General features: G+C 56.3%; 1 protein-coding gene across 2 annotated transcripts; it reads left to right on the forward strand.

Annotated features, from left to right (window-relative positions):
• Positions 1-12,155: 12,155 nt before the first annotated feature.
• Positions 12,156-18,623, forward strand: DUS1L (dihydrouridine synthase 1 like). 2 transcript variants are annotated; one of them, XM_045774942.2, is made up of 14 exons: positions 12,156-12,609; positions 13,096-13,541; positions 14,055-14,163; positions 14,703-14,753; positions 15,040-15,152; positions 15,669-15,751; positions 15,891-15,994; positions 16,197-16,341; positions 16,525-16,621; positions 16,709-16,797; positions 17,233-17,378; positions 17,731-17,768; positions 18,056-18,131; positions 18,232-18,623. In XM_045774942.2, the coding sequence occupies exons 2-14, from the start codon at positions 13,305-13,307 to the stop codon at positions 18,369-18,371; spliced, it is 1,428 nt and encodes a 475-aa protein (XP_045630898.1). In that variant the 5' UTR covers positions 12,156-12,609; positions 13,096-13,304; the 3' UTR covers positions 18,372-18,623. The 2 variants fall into 2 exon arrangements, with proteins under 2 accessions (XP_045630898.1, XP_045630897.1); XM_045774941.2 differs by having other exon boundaries at positions 13,295-13,541.
• Positions 18,624-18,780: the final 157 nt, after the last annotated feature.

The following is an 18,780-nucleotide window of genomic DNA, read 5'->3' on the forward strand; positions in this document are numbered from 1 at the left end:
ACCGAGACACCTTCACAGCAACACCTAGGCTACCGTGTGCACAACTCGCCAAGCTGAACAGGAGACTGACCGTCACGTTGGTTTGGGCAAAGGGAGATCGGAGGAAGTCGGGGAGGGAGGTCCCCTGAGCATCTGAACCCTGAGAGCCAAGGGGTGATGGGGACACCAGTGGATCCATGGGGTGCGGCGAGGTGTGAGTTCTGGCCCAATGGGTGGGAATGAGCAGGGAGAGCTGGACCCTGCAGCCAGAGAGCCGGGGGCTGGGGGGGTGGTCAGGCCCACCTCTAGGCTTCTAAAGGGACGTGTTGAGCCCAGAAACGGACCGGGACCCCTCCCTATTCCTCAGAAAGTTCAGCACACAATTACCACGAGCCAATTCCACTCCTAGGTATATACCCCGAAGAATTACGCACCGGGGCTCACACGGGCGTGCTTCAGTGTTCACAGCGGCACTGCTCACGATGGCCAGGAGGTGTCCCCCAGTGGATGGATGGGTGTACAGACACAGGCCGTTCCCACCTGGATACTGTCACCCTGTGGGAAGGGCTGCCATTCTGGCACGTTCTGGAAATGTGCCAACACTGAAAGGGTCTCAGAGCAACAAATACACTTGGGATAAAAAGGGTTATTTCAGGGGCGCCTGGGTGGCACAGCGGTTAAGCGTCTGTCTTCGGCTCAGGGCGTGATCCCGGCGTTATGGGATCGAGCCCTACATCAGGCTCCTCCGCTATGAGCCTGCTTCTTCCTCTCCCACTCCCCCTGCTTGTGTTCCCTCTCTCGCTGGCTGTCTCTCTGTCAAATAAATAAATAAATCTTAAAAAAAAAAAGAAAAAGAAAAAGGGTTATTTCAAAATGATAAAAGAGTCGACTGGTTGAAAGGATGTAACGATCCTGAACTTTTATGCTCCGTGATGGCTCCAAATCACAGGAAACAAAGGTGGTCGATCTGAAGAGAGAAACAGACAAGTCTACAATGAAAGCTGGAGATTTCAAAAGCCCTTCTGGGCTGGCAGAACACGGACCGGAAGTCAGTAGGGTGTACGAGACGGGCGGCAGAAGCAGCCAGTCTGCCCTGATGGGCCTGGAACAGTCTGTGACCCAACAGTCACAGAACACATTCTTCCCAAATTCACGGGGAGCATGTGCCAAGGTCGTACAGTCTGGGTCATAAAACCGGTGTCATTAAGCTAAAAAATAATTCAACTTCTGGAAAAGTTCTTCTCTGACCACAATTGAATAAAATTAGAATCCATAACAAAAATTCTCTAGAATATCCTCAAATGTGTGGAAATCAGGTAACAGTTGTAAAGAATCCTCGGGTTAAAGAAAAACTGGAAAGAGAAGTTGCTATCTCGCGCTGGACGAGAGCGCCAGGCCACATCTCTCCGCGGACGGGCATGGCCTGAAGGCTTGCGGCAGGAACGGCCGAACCACTCAAATTAACTTTCGGAAACTAAAAATAAGAGCAAATGAGACCCAGCTAAGCAGAATAATGGAAATGGTACACACCAGAGTGACAGTCAATGGAGTAAAATACAGAACAGAAAATTAATGAAGCCAGAAGCAAGTTCTTGGAGAAGACCGGTAATAAAAAACCTCAGAGCAGATGGAACTGGGAGAGAAGGGAAGACACAAAATACCGGCATCGGGAACCACAGAGGTGGCGTCCCTGACAGTCTACACACGTGAAAAGACTGATGAGGGAACATCACGAACAGTTTTGCACCACGCAGTTGGACAGCCTCAGTGAAATGACAAGATCCCACACAGCACACAGTCAGGAAGGAATCGCAGCCCGAGTGACCCCGCATGTATGGAAGAAAACGAGTTTGTAGCTAAAACCTTTCCACAAAGATAACTCCAGACGGGAATGGCGAATTCTGCGGGATACTTAAGAGAAAATGTTACCCATTCTATTCAAACTCTCCCCGGAATTCTGGAAGGGAAACCAGTCTCAGTAAGTTCAAAAGGATTCCGTGTGCATGCAATATTTTGGGGACGTGCTCATCGCTCATGCTGCCATGACACGACACCGTAGACCGACATTAATCCTCTCATAGCTGGGAAACCCACGATCGCCGTTCCTGCCAGTTCAGTTCCTGGGGAGAGCTCTCCTCCTGGCTCACAGACGGCTGCCCCTTGCTGTCCTCACACGGCAGAGAGCCAGCGCACCACGCCTGGGGTCTCTTCCTCTTCCTGAGAGGACACCAGCCCCATCAGATGGGGGGCCCCCCCTAGGACCTTGCCTTTAGCACCTCCTTATAGCCCCATCTGCAAATACAGTCACTTCGGGGACTAGGGCTCCCACGTGAATGTCGGGGGGGCCCAGTTCACTCCACAGCAAGGGAGTCATGTACAGGTCTTCTATGAGGCCAGCACTCCTATGATACCAAAACCCAATGTTACAGGAAAGCTGCCAGTATCCATCATGGTCATACATGTGAAAAATCGACACGGAATTTTAGCATGCAGAATCATATCCAAGGGTAATACATCATGACCAAATGGGGTTTATCCTAGGAATGCCAGCCTGGTTTGACATTCAAAAATCAATCACTATAATTCACCAGATTAATGGCCAAAAAGGGATCATCTCATTGGATGCAGAAAACAGCATCTGCTGAACACAGATGTACAAAACCGAACACGCATTTGCGGGGACAGCTCTCAGCCAGCTAGAGACAGGAGACCTCCTCCACCCGATAAAGACGTCCCTGCAAATGCAGCCGCGTCGCCCCTCGTGGCAGAAGGGCGGACGCTCCCCCTGCGCCCGGGGAGGAGGCAGAGACTCACGGCCCCGCCGCGTCCAGTCAACGCCACGCTGGGAGTTGTAGCCAGCACAGCAAGCCAAAGAACGGAGGCAAAGGGCGTACAGATGAGAAAGAAGAAATCAAACCGCCCCCAGTTGCAGGCAACATGGTCATCCTTGCAGAAAAGCTGAGGGAACCTACAAAAGCCTGCTGGATGTAAGCCGTGAGCGTGGGGAGACTGCAGGAGAGATCGGTGTACTGCGTCCGGACAAGGAATGAGCCGCAGGCGCTGATGTTCACGAGTCAACGGCGGTTAGAGCAGCGCCCCTCCAGTAAGAGAGACTCACAGGCGAGCGCGATAGTGTGTAAGGCCTTCGGAGACCACCCACCGCTGAACGGGATGAAGGAGCGCGTGGGGTGATGGGGCGATGTGCTGTGCCCCTGGGTGAGAAAACTCAGTGTCGACGTGTAAATTCTCCCCAGAACGACCTATAGATTTTTTTTTTTTTTAAGATTTTAACTTTAAGCAATCTCTACACCCAACCTGGGGCTCGAACTCCAGAGCCAGGGACCAAGAGTCCCACGTGCTACCGAAGGAGCAGGCCGGGCCCCCCTAATCCATACATTTTACACAGTCTCGATCAAAATCCCAATAGGCTTTCATAGCCGTGGACATGCTGACTCAAATTCGATAAGAGCAGCAAAGCTGGAGAAGTTGCCCGATTCCAAGATTTTTCAAGATTTATTACAAAGCTGCTATAATTAAGACAGTGTGTTTATTGACATCAAGATATGTAAGTAGATCAGTGGAACAGAATACTAAGCCAAGAAGTAGACTCACACATGTACGGACAGCTAATTCTCAGCACAGATGCAAAGGCTGTTCCATAGAGAAAGGACTGTCTTTTCAATAAATGGTTCTGGAATAATTGGATATCCCCACATACCAAAAAAAAAGAAGAAGAAGAAGAAGAAGAGACCTTAGATCGCAGCACAACACATACATTAACTCAAAATGGATCATAGACTTAAACATATCTTCTAAAACTATAAAACTTTTCAAAATAAATACAGGATAAATGTTTGTGAGCTCAGGGCGCCTGGGTGGCACAGCGGTTAAGTGTCTGCCTTCGGCTCAGGGCGTGATCCCGGTGTTATGGGATCGAGCCCCACATCAGGCCCCTCCACTATGAGCCTGCTTCTTCCTCTCCCACTCCCCCTGCTTGTGTTCCCTCTCTCGCTGGCTGTCTCTATCTCTGTCGAATAAATAAATAAAATCTTTAAAAAAAAAATGTGAGCTCAGGTTAGGCAAAGGTCTCTTTTTTTTTTTAATTTTTTTAAGATGTTATTTATTTGACAGCGAGCACAAGCAGGAGGAGCTGCAGGCAGAGGGAGAAGCAGACTCCCCACTGAGCAGGGAGCCTGATGCGGGACTCGATCCCAGAACCCTCGGGATCATGACCTGAGCCGAAGGCAGACGCTTAACCATCTGAGCCACCGAGGCACCCCAAGGCAAAGGTTTCTTAACTAGGACATCAAAAACACAATTGATAAGAGAATAAATTGTTAAATTACATTTTATCGAAGTTTGACCATTTCTACTCACTGTCTTTTTTTTTTTTTTTTTTTTTTTTTTAAGTAGGCTCCACGCCCAGCACGGAGCCCAACACAGGGCTGAAACTCACGACCATGAGATCAAAACCTGAGCTGGGGTCAAGAGTCAGACGCTCAGCCGACTGACCACCTAGGTGCCCCCATTTCTACTTTTTGAAAGACATTGTTCAAAAAACGAAAAATAAGTCACAGACCACTGGAAAGTTTTTGACCAAGGAATTGTGTCCAGAATATGTAAAGAACTCTCAAAATTCAACAAAAAGAAAACAAACATTTTAATTTTTAAAAATGGGCAAAAGAGGGGTGCCAGGTGGCTCAGATGGAAGAGCAGGTGACTCTTGATCTCGGGCCTGTGAGTTCAAGCTCCACGCTGGGTGTAGAGATGGCTTAAAAATAAAATCTTTAAAAAAAAATTTTTTTTTAATTTTAAATGGGCAAAAGATGTGAAACAGAAATAAGGAACAGACACAATATTTCATAAGGAAATGAACATTAAGAACACAATGAGAGAGGCACCTGGGGGGCTCAGTCAGTTCAGCATCTGCCTCCGGCTCAGGTCATGATCTCAGGGTCCTGGGATTGGGCCCCACGTCGGGGCTCCTTGCTCTGCGGGGAGCCTGCTTCTCCCTCTCCCCCTGCTGCTCCCCCTGCTCGCGCTCACGCTCTCTCTGTGAAATAAATAAATAAAATCTTAAAAAAAAAAAAAGAACACAGCGAGATATCAGAACACACCTATTTGTTAAAATTAAGAACATCAAAGGCTGCCTGGCTGGCTCAGTCCACGGAACACGTGACTCTTGATCTCGGGGTTATAGGTTCAAGTACCATGCTGGGTGTAGAGCTTACTTAAAAATAAAATCTAAAAAAAAAAAAAAAGAATATTGAGCATTGGAGGACATGGACCAACTGGAACATTCCTGCGTCGCAAGCGGGAATGTGAAGCGGTACAACCGCCCTGGAAAACACTTCGGCAGTTTCTGAAGAAGTGAAACGCGCACCTGCCATATGACCCGGCCATTCCCCTCCTGGGATCTACCCAAGAGAAACGGAGTCTGTGTCCACACACAGACTTGTCCACAAGCCTATTGTGTAGCCCAAAGCTGCAAAACACAGAGACGTCCACCACAAGTGAACAGGCGGTCGGAAGCCCTCAGCAGCAACAGGCCGCGAACGATGGGAGCCCACAATGGCCTGGATGGACTCGGCACGATGATGCGGATTGCCAACGCCGGACCAGAGAGAGTCCGTCTCTGTAACACCCCCGAAAGGCAAGGTACTCTCCAGCGACAGAAAGTCGATCAGCGCTTTCAAGGGACGGGGGCTGGGGGGACAGGAGGCAACATTGGGGGCGTCGTACATATTTTTCTTTTTCTGATTGTCGTTGTTTCCCTGGCATATAAATATGTCATCGTTCATTAAAGCTCCATAAAGCTGTTAGATACATATAAACCACATCAAAGTCGGCGAGACCCCCGCCTACGGAAGACCCGGACTTGTCTCCTTGTAAGAGAGAGAGGCGGACCGCAGTCACGCGGAGCTCCGGGCCGTACCCGCGCACACTCCCGCACACGCACACGAGCGCACACACACTCACGCACACTCTCGCACGCGCACGCACTCCCGCACTCTCGCACGCGCACGCACACACATACACACACGCACGCACTCACACTCACGCACACTCACGCACACGCACACTCACACGCACGTACACGCACGCACGCTCACACTCACGCCCAGCAGCAGCTGCACGCTCTGCCGGCCAGGCGGTGGGGGGACCGGCCGGCGGGGCTGGGAGCCGCAGGAAAGGGCAGGAGCCCTCTGGGGGGGAGTCCCCTTTGCGCGCCCTTGGCAGGCGGGCGGGCCTGTCCCGCAGACAGGAGGACAGCTAACCAGCCCGACCTCGAGGCTGTGGCCGCGGGCGAAGACAGACCTGGAACGAAGGCAGAGGGAGCCCCGCCGCCTCCAGGATGGGCTCGGCTGGCGCCGCACGGACAGGCGCTCCCCGCTCAGTCTGCGGGCGGCGCCGCCGGCGGTGTGGCCCGGACCCCAGCACGGCGGGCCCCATGGCAGGAGGGCGGCCTCCAGGGCCGGGCGGGGAGGGGGACGGCAAGCACATGTTCACACACGGGGACGCCCAGAGGGCCCGGCCACGACTCTGGACACGCTGGCGCCGAAACCAGTAGCGACAGCGGCAGGCCCACGCTTGCGGATGGGGGCGAGCGGTCCCCACGGTGTGTGAACCCGCCCAGGGCCCAGGGAGGGACGTTTGTGCCGTTAAAGCTACCAAGTCCCCACACCCCCGTCCCCACTCTGCTCTGGGCGGGGCAGACCGGAACATCCCAGAACATCCCCCCCGGAAGAGGCCGAGTGCCAGGGGACCCCCACCCGGGCTCCTCGGGTGGGTGCTGGCCCCACTGCCCCTCAGAGCTGTCAGACCCTGGAAGAGGCTGCCTGGTGCCCCATTCACGAGGCTGGACTGTCACTCAGAGTGACCTGTGCCCTCCCGGTGCCCCAGCAGTGCTGGGGACAGGGCGCAGGAACAGGCGCCCACCCCCCCAAGTGGCAGACTTGTCTTGGAGCAAAGCACAGGGCCCTTGGCACTGAGGAGGAAGCAGTGAGGAGGGAGGTCGGGCAGCGGTGGCGAGAACAGCACAGACAGAACGTTTGAAGACATAATGGCCAAACATTTGCTAAGTATCTTGATCTGTGAGGACAAGAACCCCAGCAAGGCCCAAACAGGACACATACCCGTAAAACCAGTCAGACATAACATAAACAAACCGCTAAAAACCAAAGATAAAGAGAAAATCTTGACCCTGAGGAAAAAAAAGAAAACACATCACATACCGGGAAGCAATGATGAGATGAGAGGACAAATGACGCCATTTAGAGAAGCTTCCGGAAAAAAACCCGCAACAGGAGACACACGGGAGGGAAGTTCCGGGGAAGCCTCGCTGCGAGGCCCAAAGACCCAGCCTCGCTCAGGCCTCCGTCGTCCCCAGTCCATCTATGAATTCAGTGTGATGCTAACCCGAGCGCCAGCAGGCTTTTCGTTCAACGGAGGACTTTGACAAGCTGATTCTAAAATGTGAGTGGAAATGCAAAGAGCCTAAAACGGATGGAACAGAAAAAGTACAAAGTTGGAGGAATCGATCCCCTGATTTCAAGACTGACCCTGAAGTTATCGTAATTCAAACAGTGTGCTATTGGGGTAAAGACAGACATACAGATTAATAGGGAACAGAGAACCCAGAAATGCACCCTCACACTAAAGGTTGCTTCCATTTCTTTTTTTATTTTATTTATTTGAGAGAGAGCTCAAGCAGGGGGAGCAGCAGAGGGAGAAGCAGGCTCCCCGCTGAGCAAGGAGCCGGATGCGGGACTCGATCCCAGGACCCCGGGATCATGACCTGAGCCAAAGGCAGACGCTTAACGACTGAGTCACCCAGGCACCCCTAGTTGCAGGATTTTGTGTAGATACTTTTTATCAAATTGAGGAAATTCCTCCCTCTATTCCTAGTTTATTGATGGCTTTTTCATTCATTCTTTCTTTCTTTGTTTGGTATCATAAGTAGGTGTTGGACTCCGTCAAATGCCTCTTGTGAATCTATTGAGGTAATGGGTTTTTGCACTTCGTTCTATTAACAGATGGCATAGTGCGTTAGCTGATTTTCAGACGGTAAACTGACGGCATTCCCGGGGTAACCGCCACTGGGTCGTGGGGTATGGTTCCTTCCGTAAGTCCTGGGGTTGGCTGATGCCCACCAATCTTCCTGCTGTGAAGACTATCAGCGCGCAGTTTTCTTTCCCCGCGAGGCCTTTGTCTGGTCGGACGTCAGGAGGACTCGGGCCTCACAGAACCAGTTGGACGGTGTCCTCTCCCCTATTTTTTTTAGAAGTGTGTGTGGAGGCTTGGTATTGATTGTTAGATCTTTCCTAGAACTCACCCAAGCCATCCGGGCCGGGCCTTTGTTTCGTGGGAGACTCGAAATTACTGCTGTGCTATCCCACCGGGGGTCTCGGCACCCCCGCCCGCCTTTTCTTCTTGGGGTCCGTGTGCTGATGTCCTGCTTCTGCTGACCCGTGTCTTCTCTATTTTTTCTCCGTCAGTCTAGCTGAAGGTGTGTCAATTTCGTTGATTTTACAAGACACCAATCTTTGGTTTCGTTGTTTTCACTATTGCTTTTCCGTTTTCTCTTCATTTTTTTTGTTCTGCTCTAATTTTTATTGAGTCCTTTATTCTGCTTCCTTTGGTTTAGTTTGCTCTCTTAACAGTTTTCTAAAGTGGAAGCTTGGGTTATTGATCTGAGACCTCTCTTCTCACGAGGGCGTTCAGAACAGGAACTTTCTTCGGGAGAGCAGCCTCGCTGCGTCCTGTAAACTGTGATACGCGGTGTTGCCATTTTCAGTCATCTCAATTAAAAAAAAAAAATCTCCCTTGTGATTTTGTCTTCGACCGTTGATCACTTAGAAGTGTGCTGTTGGGGCGCCTGGGTGGCTCAGTCAGTGAAGCGTCTGCCTTCGGCTCAGGTCATGATCCCAGAGTCCTGGGATCAAGTCCTGCATCGGGCTCCCTGCTGGGTGGGGAGTCTGCTTCTCCTTTTCCCCCAGCTCTCACTCATGCGCTCTCTCTCTAAAATAAATGTATATATTTTTTAATTTGACAGAAAGAGAGCACAAGCAGGGAGAGGCGCAAGCAGAGGGAGAAGGAGAAGCAGACTCTCTGCTGAGCAGGGAGCCCGACGTGGGGCTCGATCCTAGAACCCCGAGATCATGACCTGAGCTGAAAGCAGACATCTGAGCCACCCAGGAGCCCCTAAAACAAATAATCTTTAAAGAATGTTTTTTAATTGAGTACTGGGCATATTAGATGATGTGCTGTGGGAACTCTGGGTTCTGACTCTCACCCCCCGTCTGACTTGGTGTTGTTATTGGTACTGGACCTGGATGGTGAATTCTGTTGAGTCTGTCTCCGCCGCAGTGTGCGGCCACTGGGCTCTCTAGCAGGCTTTTTGTGTGTTTGTTTTTTAATTAGGCTGCACGCCCAGTGTGTTCAGGACTCCAAGCTCTGCCAGGTGCCCCTCTGCTAGATTTTTTAAAATTCTTTTTTTATATGGAAGTCTGGTTTCCTAAGCTTCCCTGGGTCAGTATGGTTTAATGACAGTCAATTACTGGTTAGAGGTTATGCTTAAGTGTCTGGAACAAGTAAGGGCTCCGTCCTTGCTGACAGTTGTGGGTGTAGGTTGGGGAGACATTCAGAGTTCAGCCCTGGTTTGTCCTTTTTGCTTGTGCAAAGCCTCATATGCAGCCAGAGAAGAGTCTATAGCTGAGTCCACAGCCTTGGTCCCTCCTGAGCAGAGACACAGCCTTGCAGGCTACCAGGGACAGCTGGGGGCTAATCGAGGCCCAACTGCAGCTATTTTATTGACTGAATTTCCTTGTTAAATTTCTGGCTGGACTGTCTTTGTTTCAACCAGCCTCACGGCCTCCAGCAGCTAAGGTGTGGGTCTCTAGCTAGCTGTCTGCCACCATGATTGCAATTTTCTCCACCAGCACCCTGTGGGGCTTTCTAGTCACACCAGCTTTCTTTTCTTTTTAAAGATTTTATTTATTTATTTATTTATTTATTTGACAGGGAGAGAGAGACAGCCAGCAAGAGAGGGAACACAAGCAGGAGGAGTGGGAAAGGAAGAAGCAGGCTCCCAGTGGAGCAGCCCAATATGGGGCTCGATCCCAGGACCTTGGGATCATGACCTGAGCCGAAGGCAGACACTTAAGGACTGAGCCACCCAGGTGCCCCTCAGTCCAGCTTTCTAATCAGATGTCCCCCTGTCAGGTCCTGGAGGCTCACCTGACTCTGGTGGAATTACCACAGGGTGGGAGGAAAGGAAAGTAGCCCCCTCCTGAAACTCCACAGACTGCCCCTGTTCTTACCTTTTTCTTTAAAAAAAAAAAAGATTTTAGTTATTTATTTGACAGAGAGCAAGAGAGACTAAGAGAAAGAAAGAGAGCGAGCACACAAGCAGGGGAGAGATGCTTAACCGACTGAGCCACCCAGGCATCCCTTTTATTTTTTTAAGATTTTATTTTTGAGTAATTTCTACAGCCAACATGGGGCTCAAACCCATAATCCCGAGATCAAGAGTCACACCGGGTCCCTGGCTCCACTGACTGAGCCAGCCAGGCACACCGGATGTTCAGTCATTTTTTTCAAAGTGCTCTCAAATGTTGTATGCCTTTGGTCAAGAGTCCTGGCATGGGGGGCACCTGGGTGGCTCAGTTGTTAGGCGTTTGCCTTCGGCTCAGGTCATGATCTCAAAGTGTTGGGATCGAGCCCCCGAGTTGGGCTCCCTGCTCAGCAGGGAATCTGCTTCTCCCTCTTACTCTACCTGCTGCTCCCCCTGCCTGTGCTGTCAAATAAATAAATAAAATCTTAAAAAAAAGAGAGAGAGAGAGAGAGCCCTGGAATGGTTGCTTTTAACAATTTGTCCTGTTTTAACATTGCTTTTTTGGGAAGGGATTTGGAAAACTCCTCAATCTGCTATTCCAGAAATCCTGCCCACATATGTAATTTAAAATTTTCTAGTAACCATATTAAAAAAAATAAGCATGGTGTTGATTTTGGGTTTTGTGTGTGTGTGTGTGTGTGTGTGTGTGTGTGTGTGTGTGTGTTTTAAAAGACCTATTTACTTAGGCCGGTGGGAGGGAAGGGGCAGAGAAAAAGGAAGAAAGAGAATCCCAAGAAGACCCCCCCCCCACTGAGGGCAGAGCCCCACAGGGGTCTCCAATCCCATGACCCCGAGATCATGACCTGAGCCGAAACCCAGAGTGGACTGCTCAATCGAATGAGCCGCCCAGGCATGCCTCTGTGACATTAATTTTAATAATGTATTTAAGTCAGTGTAAGAAATAGTATCATTTCAGGGGCGCCTGGGTGGCACAGCGGTTAAGCGTCTGCCTTTGGCTCAGGGCGTGATCCCGGCGTTATGGGATCGAGCCCCACATCAGGCTCCTCCGCTAGGAGCCTGCTTCTTCCTCTCCCACTCCCCCTGCTTGTGTTCCCTTTCTCGCTGGCTGTCTCTATCTCTGTCGAATAAATAAATAAAATCTTTAAAAAAATAGTATCATTTCAACATGTAATCAATATCTTTAAAATTATGAATGAACGCTTACACTTCTTTCCCTTCCTCCTAAGCCTTTGAAATCTGTATGTTTCACACCTAACAGCACATTTCAACTAAGACCAGCTACATTCCAGCACTGGCTCCCCTGGCGGACACAGGAGCTATATTTGGTATGGTCCTTATTTTTCAGATGTTAGTCTATCTCTCATGTTTGGTTATTATTCTTCTTTTAATCCTTGTCCTTTGGGGATGCTGCAATATTTAAGGCTGGAATAAAATGACTGGCACCCGTCCCTCCATCCTGTCGGGTTCGTGCGCAGAGGCCCGCGAATTAAGCCAAGGGCACGTGCACTCCCAGGCGCCGAGCAGGGGCTCGAGCAGCCGGCAGAGCAGGGGTTCGGGTGCCTCGCTAATCAGGGGAAAGGTGAGACCAAAAGGTTCCTTCAGGAAGGGGGAACGGGTTTCGAGGAAGCGCCAGGAAGAAACCCCGCCATCGAAGGTACTCCGGAGGGTCGCTCCTGACCCGACAGCCCCGGACATCCGGGTGCGCTTCCGCCAGCCCCCGCGGCGGGGAGCGCTCTGCGCGTGCGTGCTCAGTTTCCAGCGGGGTAGCGTCGCGCACGCCCGGGCCGGGCCCCGGAAGTTCGGGGGTGTGGCCTCGCCGATAGCAGCACTTCCGGCCTGGGGGGGGTCCCCTAAGGCCTCTGAGTGCTGAACTGAGGCGGGGACTTGCGGCCCCTTTAGGAGACAGAGGCGGGAGCTCGGAGTGGAAAGCGGGCGCCGGCCGGGCCGGGCCTCGGCGCCCGCGGTCGGCACGTCACCCTCCCTCGCCCGACCGCGCTGTGGCGGGGCCCGGCCGACCTCCAGCGTCTGACCTTCGACCTCGTGGGGCGGGGCTTCTCCGCGGCCGGGCGCGGTTTCCCGGGGACGCGTTTCCCGCCGCACCGCGGGCCGCCCGGACCGCCCTGGCAGAGGCACCTTCCGGCGGCCCCGGCGCGGAGTCCTGGGCCGGGTGGCGGCCCCGGCGTGGCGGCCTGCGGGCACCGAGGGAGCCCCCGCCGCGCCCTGGCCCCCAGAAGCCCGGCGGCGGTCCGGGAGGAGCCCGGGCCCGGGCGCAGGTAGGTGTCCTGCGGGTCCGGCCCGGCGGTCCTGCCAGCGCGAGGCGGCAGTGACGGTGACAGCGCTGCGGCGCCCCGCGCGCTCGTGCTCCGGCCGCTTCGGGGACTTTCCGTGGGACCTCAGGGTCTCCGGAAGTGCCAGACCCCCAGGTGCGCGCTCGGTCAGTGGCCAGGCCCGTGACTGCTCCGTGATCGCAGAGCTCGGGGCGCGGGGGGGCTGCCGCTCCCGGCCCGGCTGTCCCTGTGAGCCGGGCCGCCCCTCCGGGGCTCCGCTGGGGCTCGGCTAGTTGCTTGTAGGGACGGGCAGGTCCAGCGAGGGCAGCTGGCCCGCACAGGTCCTAGAAGCCAGAGAAGAGAGTCTGTTCGGACGTTTCCTGTGAAGAGGAGGTGGGCGGGGCGGTTCTCCCTGACCGAGGTGTCCCGAGGGGGACTCGGACCCGCAGACCAGGACTAGACAGCTCCTTCCCTGTTCCATTGGCTTGCTAGCGAGCAGGGGGTGACGGCCTCCGCTGGAAGGTGATGGTTCTGGACCTGCAGCCGGTGTCACCCTTGATGTCCATATCCGTGACCATCAGGCTGCCCTGGAGTGGCCTCGAGGAGGGTAGCGCTTCCTCTGGGTCCGATCCTACGCCTGCGTGGATGCCCCGCCGCCGCGGCCGGCTGAGCCCTTGGTCTCCCCCTTCAGTGTGGAGGCGATGCCAAAGCTGCAGGGCTTCGAGTTCTGGAGCCGCACCCTGGGGGGGGCTCGCCACGTGGTGGCGCCCATGGTGGACCAGAGTGAGTTGGCCTGGAGGCTGCTGAGCCGCCGACACGGGGCCCAGCTCTGCTACACCCCCATGCTACACGCCCAGGTCTTCGTCCGCGATGCCAACTATCGGAAGGAGAACTTGTACTGCGAAGTGTGCCCCGAGGACCGGCCTCTCATTGTGCAGGTGGGCAGGGACCTGGCAAGGAGCACCAGGTGGAGCCTCTTTCCATTAACAGCTTCCCGATGGGGGTGGGGTGCTGTGGTGAAGCACTAGGCTTCCCAGGGCTCCTGCTGCTGGTCTCCCAGAGATTTATCCCTTCGCCGGGTGCTGGCTGAGTTTGGGGGAGAGGATGCCTTGGGCGCTGTGGAGGATTCGCAGCCCCCCCCCCCCCCCCGTTGCCTGCCTGCTGTCCGCCACGTGTTCTGTCGTTATCAGACGATGGGGAAGAACACTGTTCTCTAGCTAAAGTCAGTGATGCCAGTTTTTTGTTCCAGTCGGGACCAGTGTGAATCAGTGACTCCCCCTCCTTGTGGTGTGGGCACATGCCATACTGTAAATGTTTAGGACAGGATGCATCCTGCAGTCAGCCCTAGGGACCCTGTCTCCACTGGGCCGCATATGAACGCCCTGTGGGGCTGGGGAGCTGTGGTACCAGGGCCTGGCTTGGGCTCATGGGACCTTCTGTGTCTTTCCCAGTTCTGTGCCAATGATCCAGAGGTGTTTGTCCAGGCGGCTCTCCTGGCGCAGGATTACTGTGATGCCATCGACCTGAACTTGGGTTGCCCGCAGATGATAGCCAAGCGAGGTGAGTTCAGCTTCGGGTCGCTGTACTGAGCACTGCTTTGGGCGGGGGCAAGGCCCTGAACCCGCAGAGTGCCCAGCTAGAGGCCAGGGTGTGGACGCGACCGGGGGAGGGCCTGGCGCTGCTCCCAGTGGCGTCTCAGGCCTTTCTTTGCTCCTCTCTCTGGAGGGACAGGGTTCTGCTGGCTCTCAGAGGCTTATCACTCCCCTTAGTGCGCGGGGGGGGGGTCACTGGGCTCCCTGCGGGTGAACACGCTTTGCGGGAAGGAGGTGTCATCCCCCCCACCCCGTCACCCGCACACTGCCGCCGTGCGCTGCTAAGCGTACGGTTCAGGGGTTGCTGGTTGGGCAGCCGTGCAGGGTGGGCATTGCCTTCAGTGCCCTTGAGCTCCGCACCTGGGCACACTTCCCCCAAGTGTGATGCTGAGACACTGCTCAACTCGGTGATTATTCCTGTGGCCCCTCAGGACTGGCATGGCAGGGGGCGCGTGCCCTGTGTGGACACGGGGGAACGGGTGCTGAGGGCCATGCTGGTCTTTGCAGGTCACTATGGTGCCTTCCTGCAGGAGGAGTGGGACCTGCTCCAGAGAATGAGTGAGTTGGCCGTGAGCTGTGGGTGGGGAGTCAGGCTGGGTCGTAGTTGCTAAAGGAGCCCTGAGCCGGCGGCCGCTGAGCCCTGGCCGCGGCACGCGCCCCACTGCAGGAGCGGCTGTGAGGCCGCGCATCCCACACCAGCTGCTCATCTGAGCCTGACGGCAGGTGCTCTGGCCCCGGCCCGGCCCCTGCAGCACGCTGGCAGATGGGATCTGGCGGAGGCAGGCGCCCCGCCTGCCTGAAGTGAACACCACGCTTCTCAGAAGCCGATTCTCCTTTTCCCCAGTTCTGCTGGCACACGAGAAACTCTCTGTCCCCGTCACATGCAAAATCCGTGTCTTCCCGGAGATTGACAAGACTGTGAAGTACGCCCAGATGCTGGAGAAGGCTGGCTGCCAGGTGCGGGGCTGTGGGCTCGCAGGGCCACGTGCTACTCCCCTGCCTCGTGTCCTCTGCACCCTGGGCCAGATGTGGAGTGCTCCTTGCCTCCAGGAGCTCCCGTGAGGCAGTGACTCGCCAGGGTGGACCGGAATCATGGCGACCACGAGGCGAGGCCTGGTGAGGGTGGGTGAGCCGCAGGCTCCCAAGAGGGAGGCTGGTACTGGGCAGGAGGAGGTGCCAGGCCTCCGCTGCCTTCTCCCCACCTGCCACCAGCCTCACGGTCAGGTTGGTGCCCGCCTGCCCGTCTGTCCCTGACGCCTTTGGTGCTGGGGTGCTGCCATTTCCGGGAAGACTGGCCCTTGAACAGGGCTGGGCCTGTCTGCTTTGCGTGTTGGGTGGACCCGTGGGACGTGGGAGCCCCGGGCAGCACCCCACCAGTTGCAACCCAGGGGACTGGGGGGCAGGCACTGAGTGAGCTGGGCCCGGGGGTCTGCGGCCGCGAGCAGGGTAGAGCTGGGCATCGCTGTGTTCTAGTTGCTGACCGTGCACGGGCGCACCAAGGAGCAGAAGGGGCCCTTGTCGGGCACTGCATCCTGGGAGCACATCAAGGCCGTGCGGTGAGTGTGCGTGGAGGGGGGCGCGGCTGCCTGGGCCGAGAAGCACCTGCTCGGATGGAGTGTGGCGGCTGGAGCACCGTCCTCTGGGGGGTGAAGGGACAGAGTCCTTTTTTTCTGAGTGTCCACCTGCTGCCGACAGGAAGGCAGTGGCCATCCCCGTGTTTGCCAATGGGAACATCCAGTGCCTGCGGGATGTGGAACGTTGCATCCAGGACACAGGAGTCCAGGGGGTCATGAGTGCAGGTGAGGCAGGGCCACGGCTGGCAGACGCTGGAGGCGCCTGTCGCCATCCTGACGCCCTGGGCCCCACGCTGGCCTCACTCACAGGCCTCGTCGGCCTGATGGGCCTGAGCGCTCGGACTGGCGGCTGCCCTTGGCGTGACATGGTGGGGGGGCCAGCCCTCCGGGGATGTGAGCACCTGCCACCTTGAGCAATACCCCACAGAGGGCAACTTGCACAACCCCGCCCTGTTTGAGGGCCGCAGCCCCGCCGTGTGGGAGCTGGCCGAGGAGTACCTGGACATCGTGCGGCAGCACCCCTGCCCCCTGTCTTACGTGCGGGCCCACCTCTTCAAGCTGTGGCATCACGCGTGAGTTGCTGTTGAGGTGGACGCCTGACTGGGGTGTTGGGGGTGTTAGGAGGGAGCTCTCTGGAGACGTGTAGTGGGTCTGGCTCAGAAGAGAGATGGAGAGTGCCCGTCTGTGTGCGGGGCTTGGGCTCGGCCTGGGGAGCGGGAGGCGGGGCCGGCTCGGTGATGGAGCCTCTGTCCCAGGCTGCAGGTGCATCAGCAGCTCCGGGAGGAGCTCGCCAAAGTGAAGACCCTGGAGGGTGTTGCAGCCGTGAACCAGGAACTGAAGCTGCGGTGTCAGGCAGGTGACGGGGCTGCGGGGGCGCGGGGAGCGGGGGGGCGGGGGGGTGCTGGGCTCCGTGACCTGGGGTGCTCTGGGCTTTCGCAGGAGGATATATCCAGGCAGAAGGAGGGAGAGGAGCCATCTGGCGGCTTGCCTTTCTTCCACTGGATCTGCCAGCCCTACTTGCGGCCAGGGTGAGCTTCACACCAGCCCACGGGCCGGGGTTGGGGGGCTGGGGTGCACACAGAGGAGAGGGCACTCCGCCACTGCCACAGCAGGAGCCTGGCCTCCTCTCTGCAGCCTTGGCGGAGGGTGGTGGTGGCCGGGCTCCATCCCACAGTGCCGGCTTTGCCCTCACCCATCGTGGGTGCTGTGGTTTTATGTCTTTTTTCCATAAGAAGATAGCTCTTAAGTGCTTCTTGTACTGGGGGCAAGGGGCACACAACCCTGAGCTTCCGCTGGGTCCTCACAGCCGCGGCTGGACTGTGATCTGTGGCCACTCAGGCCCAGCCGTGGCCCAGGAGCCAAGCTGCTGGGGCTCTGTATGCACGTCCTTGCCCTGGGGCCCAGGCTGGTGGGTCGCCTCTTGCGGGGGGCCCCCAGCTCTGCCCGCTGCCCTTCCCTTTCAGGCCCCGGGAAGGGAGCAAGGAGAACGGGGGTGCCCGCAGCAAGCGGGCCCTGGAGGAGGAGGAGGGCGGCACAGACGTCCTGTCCAAGAACAAGCAGAAGAAGCAGCTGAGGAACCCCCACAAGACCTTCGATGCCTCGCTGAAGCGTAAGCTGCTCCCACTGCGGGGGCCCCGGGAGCTCCGCCCCAGGGCAGGTGGGAGAGCAGTAGCAAGGGCCGCCGGTGACCCAGGCTGCTACATGAAGCAGCCGTGGCCCTGCCTGCCATGTGCTCCCTCGGCCACTGCTCGGAGCCAGAGGTGGGCTTTGGGGCTACCGTCCTGAGAAGGTTCTTCTAGTGGCAAGCAACCAGTGAACGGTGGGGGCACGTGTGCTGCGTCCTCGGGCCATACACGGCGGGACACGGTGGGACACGGCCGGCAGCAGGCACTCTGGAGGAAATGGCAGGTAGGAGGCAGGCTCACCTGCTCAACCAACATTTGCTTCTGTTCTTTTCTCAGCAAAATACGCAAAGTGTGATCAGTGTGGAAACCCAAAGGTGAGTCTGGCCGTGCTGCCTAGGGCAGAGCTCAGTGTCAGGAGGTGGCTGGCAGGGTGGTCCCCGCTGACGCTGCCCAGGACCTGCGGGGACTGTCCTTTCCCTGTCTGCTGAGGGGGCAGCCCGAGGGGGGTGGCTGCTTCTCTCCCTCAGGACAGCCCCTCGCAGCGTGGCAGGCCAGCCTTGGGCCAGGGTGCAGCCTGCTGGTGCCCCAGCCGGCCCTGCGTTTTGGGGGCCTTGCTCAGGAGGGGCGTTAGCCCCAGGCTCACTAGCTTTCCCGCGTCCAGGGTAACAGATGTGTGTTCAACCTGTGCCGGGGCTGCTGTAAGAAGCGAGCTTTCAGAGAGGCCGCAGACTGCCCAGGTAAGGGGCACCTGCTGCTGCCAGCGCCCCCCATCCCCGGCCCCCAGGGGGCAGTGGGACCCTCAGCCTCCTGAGCCCCACTTCCCTCCTTCTCTGCCAGGTCACGGATTGCTTTTTAAAACCAAATTGGAGAAGTCTCTGGCTTGGAAAGGGGCCCAGTCCCGGCCGCAGGAGTCTCAGCCAGCAGGATCTGGGGAGCCAGGTGGCCTTCCTGAGGTTGTGGGCAGTGCCCTGGCCTGAGGGGCAGCTGGAGCGCCACACACCGGCCCACCAGGCCCCAGGACTGCTGCTGAGACCTCAACACGTCCCACTTAAGGAAATGCCTTTACTCAGGGAATCTCCCACTACTCAACACAGAAGGATGAGCTGGTCTTCCCCTCGGCCTCCGCTGGGAGCCCGGAAATGCTGCACCAGGGAGCAGGCTCCCAGGCTGGACCTGCCCCCTCACAACGTGTGTGTTAGAAGTGAACAATAAATCCTTTCAAAGATGCACGTTCAGAGCCGGAGACGGTATGTGAAGGCCCCAAGCCCAGCGGAAACTCGAAGCAAGGCTGTGAGTCGGGAGGGTGGGGTCAGGGCAATAAAGACTCAAAACAAGCAGCCACGGAAGGAACCCCCTGCCTTGGGGAACCTTCCTAACGGAGGGCAG

Source organism: Ursus americanus, chromosome 23 (genome assembly GCF_024610735.1).
Source record: "Ursus americanus isolate L20-20 chromosome 23, mUrsAme1.1.p, whole genome shotgun sequence".
Lineage (NCBI taxonomy): Eukaryota > Metazoa > Chordata > Mammalia > Carnivora > Ursidae > Ursus > Ursus americanus.